At 40.9% G+C, this 17,559-nt stretch overlaps 1 protein-coding gene across 2 annotated transcripts in view; it reads left to right on the top strand.

The window, feature by feature from the left end:
* LOC148327759 (acid-sensing ion channel 1) overlaps positions 1–13,544 on the top strand; it is a 191,442-nt gene extending 177,898 nt beyond the window's left edge. For both annotated transcript variants that reach the window (XM_088308947.1, XM_088308946.1), the window contains 5 exons: positions 180–333; positions 7,221–7,312; positions 7,445–7,524; positions 8,587–8,703; positions 10,489–13,544. In XM_088308947.1, coding sequence (XP_088165073.1) covers positions 180–333; positions 7,221–7,312; positions 7,445–7,524; positions 8,587–8,703; positions 10,489–10,584 — 539 coding nt within the window. In that variant the 3' untranslated portion in view covers positions 10,585–13,544. The remainder of the gene's footprint in view (positions 1–179; positions 334–7,220; positions 7,313–7,444; positions 7,525–8,586; positions 8,704–10,488) is intronic.
* Positions 13,545–17,559: the final 4,015 nt, after the last annotated feature.

Raw genomic sequence — 17,559 nt, 5'->3', positions numbered from 1 at the left:
CAAATCTTACCTGTCAGCTTCACCTTGCGGCATCTGCTGCACAACACTGCAGTGTCCCTTCTCTCCGCAGGCATTGTTTGTTTATCAAGCCATATCCGTGATAACACAACACAAAACAACTTTATTTGTAAATCCACGCTTGACTTCTTCCTTTCAAATCCCTCGCATTTTCCTTTCAGACTTCCTTGTGGAGAGGGACAACGACTACTGCATGTGCGAGACGCCATGCAACTTGACGCGCTACGGTAAAGAGATGTCTTTCGTCAAGATCCCCAGCAAAGCGTCTGCCAAGTATCTCGCTAAGAAGTTCAACAAGACAGAGCAGTACATAGCGTAAGTCTTACGCTGTCAGTTTCCCAGCGTTTATTGAACCAAAGCACCTATTTTGAGAAAAATCTCATGACAAACCACCAAACAAAAATTGCGTCTATATGCAAATTGTGATCTTGTCGCTTGGGATTTACTGCTCAACGAACAACAAATGGAGGAAGCAGGAAGTTTCTTTTCAGAACAATTCCAATGTGGATAGGTCCCTCCAAAACCGACTTTTCCAAAGCCTGTGTTGGAGAATGTTTGGATTTTGAATTTGATTGTCCACATGGATGCGTAGCCTTAAATCATTTTTTTTCATAGATTAGAACAGCTCCCATTTTTTTCAATACAATATTTCGACCTTCCATTCATCCATCCCTTATCTGCCGCTTATCCGTAGTCAGGTTGTGGAGGCAGCAGTTTGAACACAGAAGCCCAGACTCCCCTCTCCCCAGCCACATGTTCCAGCTCTTCCAGAGGGATCCGACGGTGTTCCCAGGTTAGCGAAGAGACATAGTCTCTCCAGCGTGTCCTTGGTCGCATTCAGGGCCTCGTGCCAATGGGACGTGCCCAGAACACCTCACCGGGGAGGCATCCAAGAGGCATCCTAATCAGATGCCCGAGCCACCTGATCTGGCACCTCTCAACGTGGAGGAGTAGCGGCTCGACTCTGCATTCCTCTCGGATGACCGAGCTTCTCACATTATCTCTAAGGGAGAACCCGGACACCCTGCGGAGGAAATGCATTCCGACCGCTTGTAACTGAGTATCTAATCTAATAATCTAGTTCTTTCGGTTGCAATCCTCAACTCGCGACCATCGGACAGGGTAGAAACGTAGATCGACTGGTAAATCAAGAACAAGGCAAGAAACTCCACTTCACACTCCCATTTCCTGGTTTTACCCCAAGTCACAAAAATACAATATACAAACAGTGGTGTGTCCAAGCTTTACGTAGGTAACGTATTTTCACAACCATAAGGCGCACCTAAAATTCCCCAAATTTCTCCAAAAATGGACTGGCCTTATAATGCGGAGCGCTAAATGTGTGAAAAATATATTCACGTGTGACTTTGATCAGTGCGCCGCGGGACTGACTTAGACCATTACACAATGTGTTATGACCATCTTTTGGTGAAGGTTTGAGACTACAGTCAGTTGACACCAGACCGGTATGTACATGCGAGAGAAGGCTGGATAAAAGGGTCGCTGTCCATGATGTGGTAGTCCGTCTTACCATTTTTGTTATTGCGAGCAAGAAACATCACAGGTTAGATTAACCTTTACACTCCCAGGATGCTTTGCAACACTTTGGATATGAATGTAATGAGAGATACGTGTTTGTGTTAATTGTATTTCTTTGTTCCTTGTTTTGGTTGTTTCAATGTTTGCTAGTATTCTGTTCAGTTGCTGTTGGGTGATAGTGCTTTGGATTTCAGTCACATGATAAATAACCCAGTTTGCAAAGAATTCCATCCCAGACTATAATTAGATAGATGGAACTGGAATAAATGCCCAGAGATTGTTGTAGTGTCTGTGAAGCTTGTTTGTTATTTTAAAGTCTGAATGATAAAGATAGCTAAATTACGTAACCTTAACAATGCAAAAGGAAGGGAGATATTGCAGACTTTTTTGTGAAGAGCCACAAATCAGGCCCAGACAGACCCTCGTGACCCAACCAGCAGCCCCAATAGCTCTCAACCTGGATTTAGCCAATGCGAGTCAATGTGAGCTGAGACAAGAACCCAGTCCACCAACAGCTGGTCAGAGCATAAAGAGACAGTAAATTGCATCCCCAGTTCATTGAAAGGTGACAGATTATGCCCCATTTTGAATGTTGATTCAACTTGTAACGATAGATTGATTTCTGTGTGATATTTTTTTGCCTGCAGAAAGCAAATCTGTGTGGTATATACTTTAGCATGAGCAAAGGTCAGAAAGCCATCTGGGTGTCATCGTTGATGTTATTTAAATTCATATATTTTGGTTCATTGTTCACTAAATATATTTTTTAACATATCTATATGTTTGTCTCATGATGAACGCATTTTGCATTCATTCAGGCAGCTTTTGTTACCAGCTCTAACTACAAACCGTTACGAATCAAGTCATGATAATTTTATAATTATGACCAAATAGAAATCACCCTTTCTAAAACTAATGATGAGGCAAACGTTTTCGATCTCATTTTATGGAGACGTCACGTCATTCCTGTGCAAAGCAATTAGTGGCTGAATTATTACTATCACCATAAATGTCCACTTTATGCTTCATGTTTCAAGTGGGATTAAGTCAAAGTAAAATATAAAATCAATACTATTACTCAAGACAACTTTGCAGATTCAATCTCCCAGCTGCCAGCACTCTCATTCCGCCCATGCGGAGCGCATTTTGGGCTCCGAATGACGTCAATGAGGCCATTTGGCTGCGGCTACACTCCAAAAAAAATCCCATACATATCCAATCTAGAACCACATATAAAAGTAGGCCCAAGTTGGATTTGAAGAAATCTTAACGGAGCCGTTCAGACTGTCACAAAATGGGCAAAAAGCTCCGATCTGGGTCACATTTTCCTGCAGTGTGAACCGAAAATGTCGCTCGAGTCACGGCCGTTGTAAAGTTGAAACATCGTAGGTCGAGTACGTAATATGAAGACTTCCTGGATATTGAAAAACAGGACTCTCTTTTACTCATTTGAATGGATTCTGCAATAGGTGCACAGCTCGTAAAAAACATGTTACTCCAAGCTTCACTTGTTTCCGCCACATTTACATGAAATTGTAAATGTAGTTAAGTAAAACCGAATGTATGTGTACTTTATATATTATAATTTTATGTCTTGGCAGTGGCTGGCGGCCAGCAGCTGAGTCTTTATTGCTTAAACCTGGAAATTGATTTTACGTCTGTTCAAAAGCTTCTGTGCATTTGATGGGCTATAATTCGCAACTTTGCCACATCGTACAGCTGCAATTCATATCACCGCAAAACTAGTGGCCGAGACTTGCCCACTCGAGAAATCTGTTTTAAATCTGTGCACACTGCGATTCTGCAGTAGAAGCTCGCATAGTTTTCATAATATGTCCAAAACATAGCAACTGGTCATTTGTTGCTGGCTGCAGAGTCGCTCAACACTCCTGTACCCAGGTGAGAAGACGATAGTGATTTAATTGGATTATTCCACCATGTATCAAGTGTTTCTCTGTCAAATCTTCTTAAAAGATTCCGTTAAATTATTAAGTAGTTGAAGGAAATCGGAAAGAGGGTGCAGTAACAGTTGAGTCTTTCATCTATGGTTCTCGGCGGAGCAGTTCAGGACAAGATAATTACACCAGATGCTGTCAGAGCGCCCCTAAAGTCACTGCCTTCACTTAGATGTGAATTCACCCACCTTATTTTCTCTGTTTTGATGTTAATCGCTTGCGCGTCCTCGGGGACGGATAGAGGAAAATATTCATGGGATGGCAAGATTGCAGCCTTTAGGCGGCAGGAAAAAAAACAGACATAGACACACAAACACACACACATACACACGTAGTTGGAATGTTCAGTGACAGTTCCCGTTGCAAATGTTCTAAGCCATCATGAATCATTTCACATTCACCAATATGACGCTGCTTTCCGGAGGCCATCAGGACAAGCTCAATACCCACTTGTCATGGTGTAACCTATACTCCTGATATTCGTGGGAGTTAGGAACTGTGCCATGCCATGAATAGCAAAAGCAAACAAAACAAAAAAAACTCCAGGAATTGATCCCCCCACCCTAAAAAAAAAAATGTGGAACTTTAAATTGTAAATACTGTATACTACATGCTATTATTCCCAAACACTTTATCTAATTTTAAACTCATTTTACAGTTCAGTTCCAAAAATAATTGCTTAAAAATTATTTGGTTTTGAGACAAAGAACATGCGGCGGACTCTGTATAACTTCCACCAATAACTATGCTCAACAAAGCTCCTCCACGCAAAGATGTTGGTCTCTACCATTGAGATCTATCACTTCAACATACTTCCTTGACACCAATTACTACTTTGCTACTAACAAACGCTTTGGTGCCATCTAGTAGCATCTCAGAGCGTTATAGTCATACCACAAAGATTATGAATGTCTTCAGCAAATCACTAAGAACGTTCCATCGAAGAATTTGACTGTAATGCTCGTCATTGGCTTCCATTGGCAAATTGTGTCTTGAGTCCTTGCTTACACACCACACTACTAACAAAAATGTATATTGGGCTTTCGAGGGAAATTTTTAGGATGAACATAGAATGCTATAGGACAGGGGTGTTAAACATACGGCCCGTGTGCCGGATCAGGCCCGCAAATGGTTTTAATCCGGTCCGCAAGAAGATTTGGTGAAGTATAAAAATGGTTATGTTTTTATTGGTGAAAAAAAAAAGCTAAGTACTACATAAATGTGTTAAATATGACACATTCAACTACTGGTAACACTAGTACAGCATGCAAATAGCGATAATCTGCGTAATATTAATGCCAATTGTTATATCCTATCGATCATGATTTTACTGGTCCGTCCCACTCAAAATACACACCTGTTCAACGTTTCAGTAGTGTTTGGACAACTTGCTGTTCTCTAACACCATGTAAACCACTTTTATGTTTTTCTGTGAGTCTTCCAGTCTCCCTGTATCCAGAGTCACCACTCACTGTGTTGAGCACCATCATGCGGGGTACCATTGTTTGTGGGGGACCCATCCAGCATGAACACTCCAGCATGCACTTGACATGTCGTTCAAAAGTTTGCGACTTTTTGTGGGTGCTTTAATTTTATGGCCATGTAATCTCTGTGGGGGGAGGCTTTTGAGAGTTCCCATATGTGGGCTGTGCAATGCTCTGTGGTGTAAATCGCAAGTCTTTGGCGGGAAGTGGAAGTGAAAACTTTCAAAGAAGAAGCGTAGGAGAGAAGCTCCCACACTGCCATCCTCACTCTGCGGAGTGAAAACAAGATTCATTATTTAGGTGGGCCACCCCTGCATGTCTTGGCAGGTGGGCTGTTCAGCGCTTAGTGATGTAAAAGCCAAATCTTTGCACGGACTGGCTTTCTGCAGTGGACATACACACAGTACAGGATTGCAACACATGGCATCATTAACAATATGTAACATGTGCGAGAGCCTCAAAACATGGAGGCTTCAACCTTTCTGCAGCTCGACGAAAACACCTTCAGGAAAATGTGCCTACCTATTGATCGGTTATGCCTTCCAGCATAGACCAAGGGGACTTCTTCAGCTGCCATGGTGAAAGATGTTGCTAATAAAGAGGCTGTTATAATATATATTATATATGAGGACAGTCCTTTCAGCCATCAATTTTCCACCTGTTCAATTACACTTTTAATGAATAAGAAAAAAACTCAGTGTTTACCAAAAGGAATGAACACTTGATGAAAATGTTGAGGATAATCAATTTTGGTTTTGGACTTCACACTTGGTACTTTGTATAGAGCTCAAGCACACACAAAGGACTGTTAAAGTATGGCTTGCATACTTTCATGTTCAAATACAGGGAACTTCAACATAGAAGGGTCCCATTTCAGGCTCCAAAAGCATACCATTCACATCACAGTGACTGCAGACTTCACACTACGGCTTTATGCGAGAACATAGGAGGAGTTGAATGTGCAAAGATTTTTTGCAGTCAACTATAATGTGACGAAAGTCAAGTCGAAGTCAATTAATCAATGCCGTTTCTGATGAAAAACAAATAAAATAAAATTAGTCCTGTACGGTGTTCCTCAACCTATACTTACGCCTGGACTGCTTTCTCTTAAAGATATATTTTGACAAACTGGTATATAAGAACATGAAAAAAATACAATTAAAAATACAACACATCCGTGCTTGTAATCATCGGAGCCCAGTGCATATTTCTTTTCTTCAATAAGCCAACCAATTTCATCGGGTGTTCCATAGCAGAGACTGGCTCCAAAAATTAAGCAGTGCTCCCTTTCTCAGTTTTTTTTTCACTTATGCTAATGTTTGAGGATAGACTCATATAATTTGCAGGTGACCGTGCTCCTGGTTCATTCATTAGTGTGAAATCGTAAAAAGAGTACGAAATTGGGTGGACGTGCGTCATAATATCGGATGCACAAAAAGTTTCAATGACCCATAGTTCGACTTGAACAGAAAGTCAGCCATTTTGTGCAAATACCAGGGGTACTTTAATGAACTCCTAGGGAATTTTACCAAATGATCTCCAATGATCTTCAATAGATTGGCAATGCTAAATTGATTGCTAAGATTTTTTGCTCTGTCAAAGTTTTCTGATTAGTTTTGAAGCAAACATGTAAAGGAAGTTCAAGAGCTTGTTCATTGGTGCTTAACTCTTTAATTGTGGTTGCAGTGGGGCATTATTGTTATTATTTTAAAGGTAGAATTCTTGTTGATGTGCACATTTGGTATCTGCGGCATGGACAGTTTCACATGGAATAGTAGCCTGACACCTACATAATGTGACAAGGAAACAAATGTACGCCGAATGTCTTCATGACAATGTGAGCAGATGCTAAGCTGCCTTCATTTGCCTCAAGTCACGTAAGTTCAGCCGTCAACTTCACCAGAATCTCCTTTGACACTGATGGCTCATTGCTTCTCATGACTCAGATTTTATTAAAAAAAAAATGTGCTGGCTGATACGAATAGAAGCACAAGTCTGACGTGTGTAGTTGATCTCGTCTCCATAGAGATGAATCCTCACAACTTTGGATAATAGCCTGCCTTCTGATTCAAAAATAGCCTTTTAGCTTTTGTTCGTTTGGAGCATACCCACAAGGACCTTGAGCCAACTCGGTTGTTAGTTAGCAACACCAACTTATTTACGCCATTGGCTCCACGAGACAGGCCCCTTTTGAGTGCATTAATTTGCGACATGTTTTCCGCAGAGATAACCTTCTGGTCCTGGATATCTTCTTTGAAGCCCTCAACTACGAGACCATTGAACAAAAGAAGGCCTATGAGCTGGCGGGCCTCCTGGGTAAGCAGATGACAGATAAAAACTAAATGCACGGTGGCGGCATTTCTACTGAAACAACCTCAGAAAGGTTAGATGTGCTTGTGTAGTACCTGTGGAATACACAGCAATGGTGTTTTGTCCTCTGCCTCTCAGGTGACATTGGGGGTCAGATGGGCCTCTTTATCGGAGCCAGCATCCTTACCATCCTTGAACTCTTTGACTACCTCTACGAGGTAAAGTAGCCTTGAATTATCACATGGGGAGAGCGGAGGGGGGCGTGGCCATATTTCTCATTGAATGTAGACGTTTTTCAAGTCGTCACTTATTTCCTAATTTCTCCAAAATTAATAGATAAAAAAAAGAAATTGATAACTAATTTCAATTCCCTAATCAAAAAATATATAAACTGAGCTTGATAGTGAAAAATGGGCCATATTGGCTGGACAGATACTTTAACTGGATTTAGGCTTTACATGATCAGGATTTTGAAGTTCAAAAAAAAAAAAACGCTAAGCGATCACCGATCCAATCAGAAGAGGGACCAAACTGTCCAAAGTATTTAAACAACTTGTGTATTTACCGTGCGGTCGACTGCCTACGAACAGACAAAATTTGCATATAATGGCTATCCATTGAAATGCACTGGGAAGAAAATAATAATTAATTCCTAAAAATTCTCTCCAAAACGATTAAATATTCAATACTAATTTTGCTGTGAAATCACTACTATGTTTAAAAATTAAAAAGGGAACAAGCACCAATTTCACAATAAAGAGTCACTCTTCTGTATTGGATAATAAAAAATATACCCATATTATTATTCCATACATACTTCAGTGGCCAAGGATAATTCCCACATCAAGATCAAAATGTTTAAGAAAATGTGTTTGCCCGTATTCTTATTCTTTCACTCCTGCTGTCTCAGTTGCTTCCTAAAAAAAGACTGCTGTGCTGTGCCACTCTTCTATTGAAATTATCATCCCTCCGTGCACACACACACGTCTTGAATACATTAACATTTCAGCTGTTATACTTTAGATGAGTCACAATGTCCGCGGTCATTAGTCAGAGAGAACTATCACGATGCTGAGAGCTTTTTTTTTTTTTTTTTTTGCCTGCACATCTCTGTCCGTTTGTTTGCTTTGAGTGGTCAGTGGGGAAACATATTTGCAGCGGCGTAAAATCTCATTTCAACCTGCCAGATGTTTTCAATACAAACTGTGTGGGCTCGAACAAGCGGCGTTGTGCTCTGATGACACAGCCTTCCGTCTGTCTGTCTTTGCCTCACTTCTCAGGTGATCAAGTACAAGCTGTGCCGATGCGTGAAGAAGAAACACAAAGGACGCAACAACAATGACCGAGGCACTGTGCTGAGTTTGGATGATGTGAAGCACCATGTCAGTAGACCAGAGGTGACGAAAGTAGTCAAATGCTGTACTCAATGTAGTAATACAGATACTTGTGTAAAGAAAAAAAAAAGATAAAAACCAGGGCCTGCCTCTTAACGGCACAAACACTATACGATGTACAGGCTTTTCTATATATGTTATGTTTTTTTTTTTTGTGGTAAATGCAACAAGTCATCAGAAAACAAATACTCAAGTACAAATACCTGAAAAAATTACTTAAATAAAATACAAGTATTTGTACTTGGTTACTTCCCACCATTCCCCATGCACACCCCCGCCCCGCGTTGCCTTTTAAGTGCTCTGGCCACGTCCGAACGCATGGCCGTCTCCCGCCTCTGCCGCTTTCGCGCTTGTGAAGCGGCAGGAAAGCGAGGCGGTGGGCGGACGAGTAACGGGTCGGCGGATGAGATAGAAGATGAGACATGCGAGCGCAGATTGAGCTTAATCAAAGCAAGGAGGGGGTCAGATTAAAAACTTGAGGGGCTGGGTGGTGACAATTCACGTTTGTCAGCCTCAATGAAGCCACTTCGATTGGAAAGCAGAGCAAAGGAATGATGATCCTCCTCTTTTTCCATCACTTTTATTGATTGAATCTTGGATTCAGACCCTACGGCCTTCAAGTTTAACCTCAAAGGTCCGCTCTTGAGCTTTATCGCCTACGCCAAGCACAAAAGCACGTTTTCACAGGAGTTTCTATTTTGAGTTAAAGTGATTCTATTATTTGGTTGGAAATGACATAAAGTGGATTCATGCTGCATAGTTCCAGCGAAATGATTCCCATTTTTTGCTCTGAAGTACCACATTTGGGATAAGTATCATAGCAGCATGCATAGAAAAATAAGAAAGGAATCCAATATTTTTTTTCCTAAAGTGGACAAAAATCTGATAGGCATTGAATATCTGACGTATAAATCAGATAATATACAGTTTCCGGTCAAGTGTAAGGGCGTAGGGATGGAGGAGTCTGGTCCTCCCAACATTTGAGCTTTGATTGAATGCACAATTTTTGGATTTGGCCTTTCACCGTGTTCTAGTTGGAAAGCCACGCATGTCTTTGTACATGTGGCCTTTGGACTGCCAGTCACGTTTCGCAGCTGGAGCCAGAGAGCAGTTATGTTAATTACATTGCCACTGATACTGCAAACGTCTGTCCGGTTGTTTTTTTTTGCTGAAAAACATTGTCAGTGCATGTTTGGCGCCAGGATCACTGTATGGCTTAAGGAGAGCCTCGCAACAAACAAATCTCACTGTTTGCATCTACCGTTCAGAGTGTATGATCGCCAGAGGTGGCAAATTTGGGTCCAGAAAGTAAAAACCTTGCCACAGTTTGGCTTTAACCCCATGTGCTTCTACTCAACCGATAGGAAAATTAGCTAATTTTTCTTCTTCAACTTGCACTTCTGGCTAAAGCCAAACTTTGGCAGGGTTTTTGCTTTTTGGACCCGGATATGCCACCTCTGATTATCTCAGTCTTGTTAATCGTGACTTTTAGAAGTTAGGTTTAAATTTCACTTTTTTTTTTCATTGATAGACTTTGCTTTTTAATTTCATTGTTCGTGAACATGATGAAAATGAATCTTTGAATATAGCACTCTGAGACTAGACAATTAATTAAATTTTAATCTTGATTTAGATTTTGGCTTCTCTACATGAAATGTTCGAATCAAAGAAATCGGCAAGTTTCTGACGAAAAAGTGCCCTGATTAGATAGATATTGTTTCTAATGTCACTTCTTCCTCCATCTTCATGCCCCTTTTCCTTTTTCTTGTGTTTTTCTCTTCCCGCTAGGCTCCGTGCGACAACCTGCGCACGCCGTCCACGTACCCGGGCAACATGCTACCTCATCACCCGGCCCAGGGAAACTTCGAGGACTTCACCTGCTGAGCTGAACGTGAGCCGAGCTTGAGTGCGTGCGTGCGTTCGTTCGTGCGTTATTGCAACCAAAGTCCAAACCATTCAACGAGACTATCTGGGCGAAGAACTGACGCCATGGCCAACCAGAGGCACTTTTGTATGGGAATTTCAGATGGAAAGATGGGAGGAAATCTGTCGCCCCAGGCTTAGCAGAGTGGAGAGTACACACCAAAACATCCATTTCACGCAGGACTCTAATTTATTTATCCTTCTGGAGCACTGCCGCAAAGGAGACGCCAACTTGGACCGCTCTCACTCAAACGCACCCATAAGAACAAAGTAAATCAGTACAACCCCCCCCAAAAAAACACCAGAGGGACAAACTTTGCTCAGCACATGTAGCGACATCATGGCGTGTGTTCTCAAAGTAAGCGTTGGCGGGAAATTCAGGTGTGTAAATGCATGATCGTAATCATCCATTTGCATGTCTTATATGTTGCTTTCCAGTTTTCTTTTTTTTTTTTCTTTCTTTTGAGATATCCATTATATTATACACATCTACTGTATTTGAATATACTATTCAAAAATTACCAAGTTTGCCTCGTTCAGCAGGAGGAAGATGCCACGTCTCATGTCTGTATGTGTATGTGTGTGTGTCGTGCGTCTGTAAATCACGCAAAAGATGCCTCTGTCGTCTCCGCAAAGCGACTTTTCTCAGCATTTTTGCTTGCATTCAAATGGAACACATAGTGGTGCCTTGAGATACAAATTTATGTCGCTCCGTGACCACATCTATAATTTTAAACACTCAAATTGTCTTCCCCCCCAAGAATTGTTAATATTTAATATAATATTGTACTTTATGAAATCGGGTAGTAGGAACATACTTAAATAGAATGGAAAGAATTAAATCGTTGTACTTAATCATTAATTCATTGCAGCTCCTTCTGGTGTGTGCAACGTGGCCAGCAGGGGGAGTATAATATATCCATCCTTCCATTTTGAGCCGCTTCTCGAGGGTCGCAGCATCCCAACTGTCTTCGGGCAGTCGGCGGTGTACACCCTGAACTGGTTGCCAGTCAATCGCTGGGCCCACTAAGACGTACAACCGTCCACGCTCACACTCATACCTAGGGGCAATTTAGAGTGTCCAATCAACCTGCCATGCATGTTTTTGGAATGTGGGATGAAACTGGAGTACCCGGAGGGAAACCCACGCAGACAGGAAGGTCGGAGCCCGGCATCAAACCCTGCACCTCTTTACTGTGAGGCAGACGTGCTAACCAGTTGGCCACTGTGCCGCTGAGTATAATACAGTCATTCAGAAATAAATGAAAAGGAGACTCTCACAAAAGTAAGACTCAGTAAGATACAGTTATAATATTATTTTAATTTTTTTGTTTGCTTGTTTGCAGTTATATTATTTTCATTTTTTTGTTTGCTTGGTTGTGATCAAAATCTTATGCTTAAAGCATATAACTCCACTGTATAAATGTGAGTCTGTCATTTCCCATTATGTGTTCGAATTAAGCTAGCAGGGGCATTCCTAAGGCAAAGTCAAAGCAAACATAATGCCAGGACGGCAGCTCGTATCTCAAAAAACTTGCAAGCTGGGTCACCCGTACCTCAAGGCACCTCTATATTATGGAAAATACGTTTTCAACCCCAGAAACCTCCAGGGCTTTTGAATGTTATCCATTATGATTCAAAATGCGCATGGTTAGTTGAGGTCAAATTAGGACTTTTGAAAAAGTTCAACCAAATTTCCCTTTTAAACTTCCAGGTCTCCTTTTGCTGAGTTATCAAAACCATATTACTTTTGAATGTGTTCAGATTCAAGTGGGTCATGGTAGCTGGTGTCAGTCTAATCATTATTTTTGCATTTTACTTGCGGCCTCTCTTTTTTACGAGTAACACTGTCAGTCAACTCTTTGAACATCCAGGGTTCCTTTTTGTATGGCAAGGTAATGGCAAAAACCCTAATGCTTTCGAATGTTATGTGATCCAAATAGTCACATTCGGGAAGGCGCGTTCCTTTTGTCGCTAACAAGAAATTTTTTCAACCAAACCATCCTGTTAAACTCCTACGTTTTCTTTTACTGTGTCACAGCAAGATCCAAATTGCTTTTGAATGTCATCCGACCTAAAATAGCCGCAGTAAAAGTTTCGTTCAAGTCATTTCTTTCTCTCTTCTCACGTCGCTTTCAGGGATCCTTCCTCAAGTCAGACCAAACACCCCATTTGTTTTGAATGTTACCAGACGTCATATCGGTCATTATGTTTTAATGTGTGTGGATTGCTTGGCGTGGACGACACTTTGGCCTGCACGTTTTCTACTCTTGATTTGTCATCTGTTCATCTATAGAGGCTGTCAAAAGTCTACACACCCCTGTTCGAATACCATGTTTTGTGATAAATTGTTTTAAAACTTTCTACCATTCTTGTGACCTGTGACTTGCAGAATTAAATTGTAAAAAATTTAAAAAAAAAAACCATTCTTTGTATAAGAAAGATGGCACTGCTGTCTTATTTTATATCACAAAAAAATAATTTGAACCGGGGTGTGTAGACTTTTTTTATTTATCCATTGTTTTGTTGCTTTATTGTTCATCCATCCATCCATCCTTCCATCTATTCATCCCTGCCTGGGGGCTGGGCCAGAGGGACAATGTTGGGGAGTGGACTCCTTTTGTGTTGTGGGGCTGTTGAACTGTTTCCGTAACTGTGTTCTTGTTGCAGACGTCTTCTCAAAGCACAATATCACCACGATGTATGTAGAGCTAATGTAAAAGAAAAATGTACTCTTCTTCTTCTTCTTCTGGATATATTGTCATATGATTACTATCGTGCCGATCTGACTTTCCTTTTGCTTTTCAAATGAAACATGCTTACTTATTGCCTGAAAATCCTGTTTTCATCTGCCAGGCAACGGGTTGTTTTATTAAGTTAGCCCCACATAAATAAAGTGTAAATATCATTTTGGAAAATTGCTATACTGAGATTGTGTTTTGAATCTTTGAATGTTCAAGTCTCTGGAGAGTTTGTCAGCAAGATCGGGTGGATGAATATGAATTATAACTGTTTCAACAATTGGGACAAATTTGAGATTTTAATCATTTTCCTTCATTTCCAACTACGTCAGCAAAGACCCAATTATCGATTGACTCTGAAATTGACCTGTGGTATGGGGTGTTGTTCTTTATACTTTCTCATCAGTCTGACCAGACAATCGTGTTAAACCTGCTGAGTATTTATGATTGCATTGTCAACACAGAATTGGGCCGAGCCACGGTTTTGATTGTTGTGATGTGAATGAACTGGAACAGTAGCTGATCAGAAAGTGAGCATCCCATAATATTTCTTATTGCCGAGCAATTTTTGTTTGACGGCATTTTACTTGCATTTTTTCCCTTACAAATCTTAAAGTATAAAACTTATCAGTTGTATTTTAGAGCTGATTAACTAATTACATATGTGCGGGGAGTAGAAATACACAAACAATTTAAAATGTATGTTTTTTACACTCGTATTTTTACTTGTTTAAAATAATCTTTCTTGTAAAGTCTTTCTGTTCTGCTTGATAATTTTGCTTGAATTAAGTAATATATTGCAAATGTAATTACATTTTTCTTTTTTAGGCTAAGATTTTGGAGTGAGAGTTGATGTTTGTATAACTTTTCTCGCAAGTCATTCATCACGACATCAAAGACAAGGAGAAGAGTTTGCCACAGCAATGCAGTGAGCAGATAAGCTAACAGTTAACTGAGCTTCTTTCATTTCTTCTCCAATCCTCAAATCAACAAGTTATCTTTTCGTTCCACGCCATCTTTAGAAAATTAAATCCCCATCGGTTACACGAGAGTAGCAGGGCAAGACAAAATTATCTCCATCTCTCTCTTATCTACCCGCAGCTTTGATCCGGGCTATGCTCCACGAGCTGCGTGCCAAAACATTCGGAAACGGCATTGCAGCTTCAGCTGCCATGCAATAAGACAGTGAAGATGAGAAATACTCAGCATCCACTACCCCAAAGAATTTTTTTTTGGGGGGGGGGTTGTTTATCAAGCTTGTCCAGCAGCAGACGCACATTCTGGTCGACTTGTGATGAACTGTTGTGGGCATCACACCCTGCCAAGCAACAAAATGCAGCCGCTCCTTTGTGAATATTATGTGCCAACATGATCTTCTCAAGCTCATTTTTCACTAGCACAAACGGTTGCCGATGTAAAATTATTGCCTGTACAAGCAATTTTTTTAAATGTCATTTTTTAATATTGTTTACTGGCATATAAGCATATAAAAATAAAACAAAAATAAAGTGAAACCGCTCACTCTTTGAGAGCACCCCACCAGCAACCATCAATATAATATATAAGTGTAGTGTCCTCCCCCACCATTTGCATTTAAAAGAAGTGAACATGAACAACGCAGAGAAAATTATATCTATAAACTATATCCTGACATGAAAGCAATAAATCCCAAGTAACTGGTGCTACCTAAAAAGGTTTTTCCAGAAAAGTAATGAAAATGTGACTGGAGTTGCAGAAGAAGCTCGCCAGCATCCTCGAAGATGACCACACTATTATTTGGAAATACCCTCTAAATTTAGAGGAATTGCACTTGAGTATAAATAGAGATGTGAATGTGAACAGCAGCATGAATTTTGATCAGCGTTGCATGTATAACAAATAAAATGTCAGAACTGGGCACGGGACCCTTCTTAGCCAGTCAGTCCCCTGCCCTCCGGCCGCTATCACTGTACCATTCCGGCCTTGACCCTCCGGTCTTATTCATAAAAATCATTGGCCCCCGACCCTGAAATCTTCTTACATTATTATGAGCTTATTATGGTCTTATTCTTCTCCTTCTTATTATTCATCTTCTTCTTCTTTTTTCCTCGAAATGAATTTGCCCAATGCAATTGAGTATGCACAGTTGAATATAGAGATTGTGGTATTGTCCCCCCTCTTGTCATGGTGTGCCCCAGTGGCAGGTGGGAGACGCGGGTTGCGTGATGTCCCAATAAGGAAATACAGGCACGCTTGAATGCACACTACTGTCTGTCGTCTCCTCATTCACAAACAGTTGGTAGTGGCGTTTTTGACGCGTTCTGAGGCAATTTTTGTCCTTTGCCCATTTCGCGAGTTGGTTCATCACATGCACAAGGCCCGATTCTTGGGCAGGACCGAAATCATCCTCGGCTTTTGTTAATAGAAACCCTTTTTTTAAATTTGTCACCCCCGCCCCAAAAATGGGTGTCCGGCCAGGCCGGAGGGTTGGACCATTGCGGCCACGAGACGGACTGCCGAACATCGGAAAATATGTATAACAACTTGTCAATATTGTTTTCCCATATTTAATATTGTTTTAAATTTAAGATCTGTGGCATTCATGTAGCTGCTGGTGGTATGAAATACTACATGCAACCAGTGTGAGCCTTGTCATATGATTTTAACATTTAGCTCACATTAGTGCTGCGCCTGAAGCAGAGCTGCTGTTAAATGAGCGCTCTTATTCAATCTCATGATCACATCCACGCCATTCAATATTGCCTCTTGTCATTGGCGACGAGTGAAAATGAACGTGGTTTAATTGCACGTGTGAATATCCAAAGTGTTTAAACTCCTTATTAGAGCTGAGTCATACTTGAGAGACAATCTGTGCTGTCACATCTGCGCCCTGCAATTAGGATTTTCGATCATTTGTCAAAAGATAAAGCCGCTTTGCTTCGCTCCAGCCACTTTCTATCGGCGCTTTTTTTTTAATAAATATAAAGCTGCCTCATCATTATGTTGCAGTTTGTCAGATGGCTTGAAACAGACCCGCTTGACTCGTCCACGCCCTGGTCCATGTGTCGCACAGCCTGTCACGGGCCGTCAAATGGATGCATCAATTCAGCTGCTATCTCGGACGGTGAAAGCACCCCCAGTGGAGATAGAATGAAAGGAAATACAATACAATACAATACAATACAACTTTATTTATATGGCGCATTTCACAACAGCTGGAGCCGTAACAAAGCGCTTTCCATTGGGTGCAATATGAATTAGCGGGAAATTAACACAAATTAAAACACATAGATACCAGAAGAACAGTGATAGTCTCATGTTGAGTTGAAAGCTGCAGAATAAAAATGTCTTCAAACCGGTTTTAAAAACGTACAGAAAGGGGGCTTGCCTAACATTTAATGGTTACATTAATGATTGAATGATTAATTAAACCTCTCCATGTTACACGTGTTATGTTTCACACTGCACTAATTCCATGCGAACGGAGCAGGTAGCCACAATCACTTTCATCATCACAGTATTCCTCTATGACATCCCTGAAACAACTCCTGTGAATATTCAGCAAGTCTCAAGTAATATTTTTATTTCTCACACGCGATGACGTTTGAACTTGAACTTGTTGCAAACTATTTTCCTTCTGGTACAGTTGACATTAATTAACAAGCAAAGTAGGAAACATTAAGGAGCACATACATAACTGCATACTCAGTCAGGCCATATCTGTATCAGGTTTGGAAGTACTAACTTAAAGTGGCTATATTCTGTCATTTTTACTGGATCATTGTTTTTGTTTTCTTTCTAATTAAGTCAAACCACCAACAATGAAACTCAGAATTACTACAAAGAGAACATTTACTGGCGATATCAAACGAGTATGGTATACATACACTGCGTGAGAAATGTAGACAACTGAAACACACGCCAAAAGTATTTTGAGACAATGAAAAAGTCAAATAAGACTCAAATGAAAATGAAAACATTAAGTACTCACCGCTTTTCACCGCACAATGCAGAGGTAGGAAAAAATGCTGCAAACTTCCAGCGAAATCACTATCGGTAGGACAAAAAGCAACTAACTTCCCCGCGAAATCACTATCGGCGTTATGCGCATGCGCGCGCATGCGCACTAGGCATTGGTAGGACATCTCGATGGGTAGGACATTTTGTCAGAACACCGGGACACATAGTCCCTCCAGTGTGTCCTGGGTCGTCCCCT

The sequence above is a fragment of the Idiotropiscis lumnitzeri genome, chromosome 11 (assembly GCF_059441095.1).
Source record: "Idiotropiscis lumnitzeri isolate Australia: NSW breed Sydney's pygmy pipehorse chromosome 11, RoL_Ilum_1.0, whole genome shotgun sequence".
Classification (NCBI taxonomy): Eukaryota; Metazoa; Chordata; class Actinopteri; order Syngnathiformes; family Syngnathidae; genus Idiotropiscis; species Idiotropiscis lumnitzeri.
Note: the sequence above shows the minus strand (reverse complement) of the source record. Positions and strands in the feature narration are given on the sequence as shown.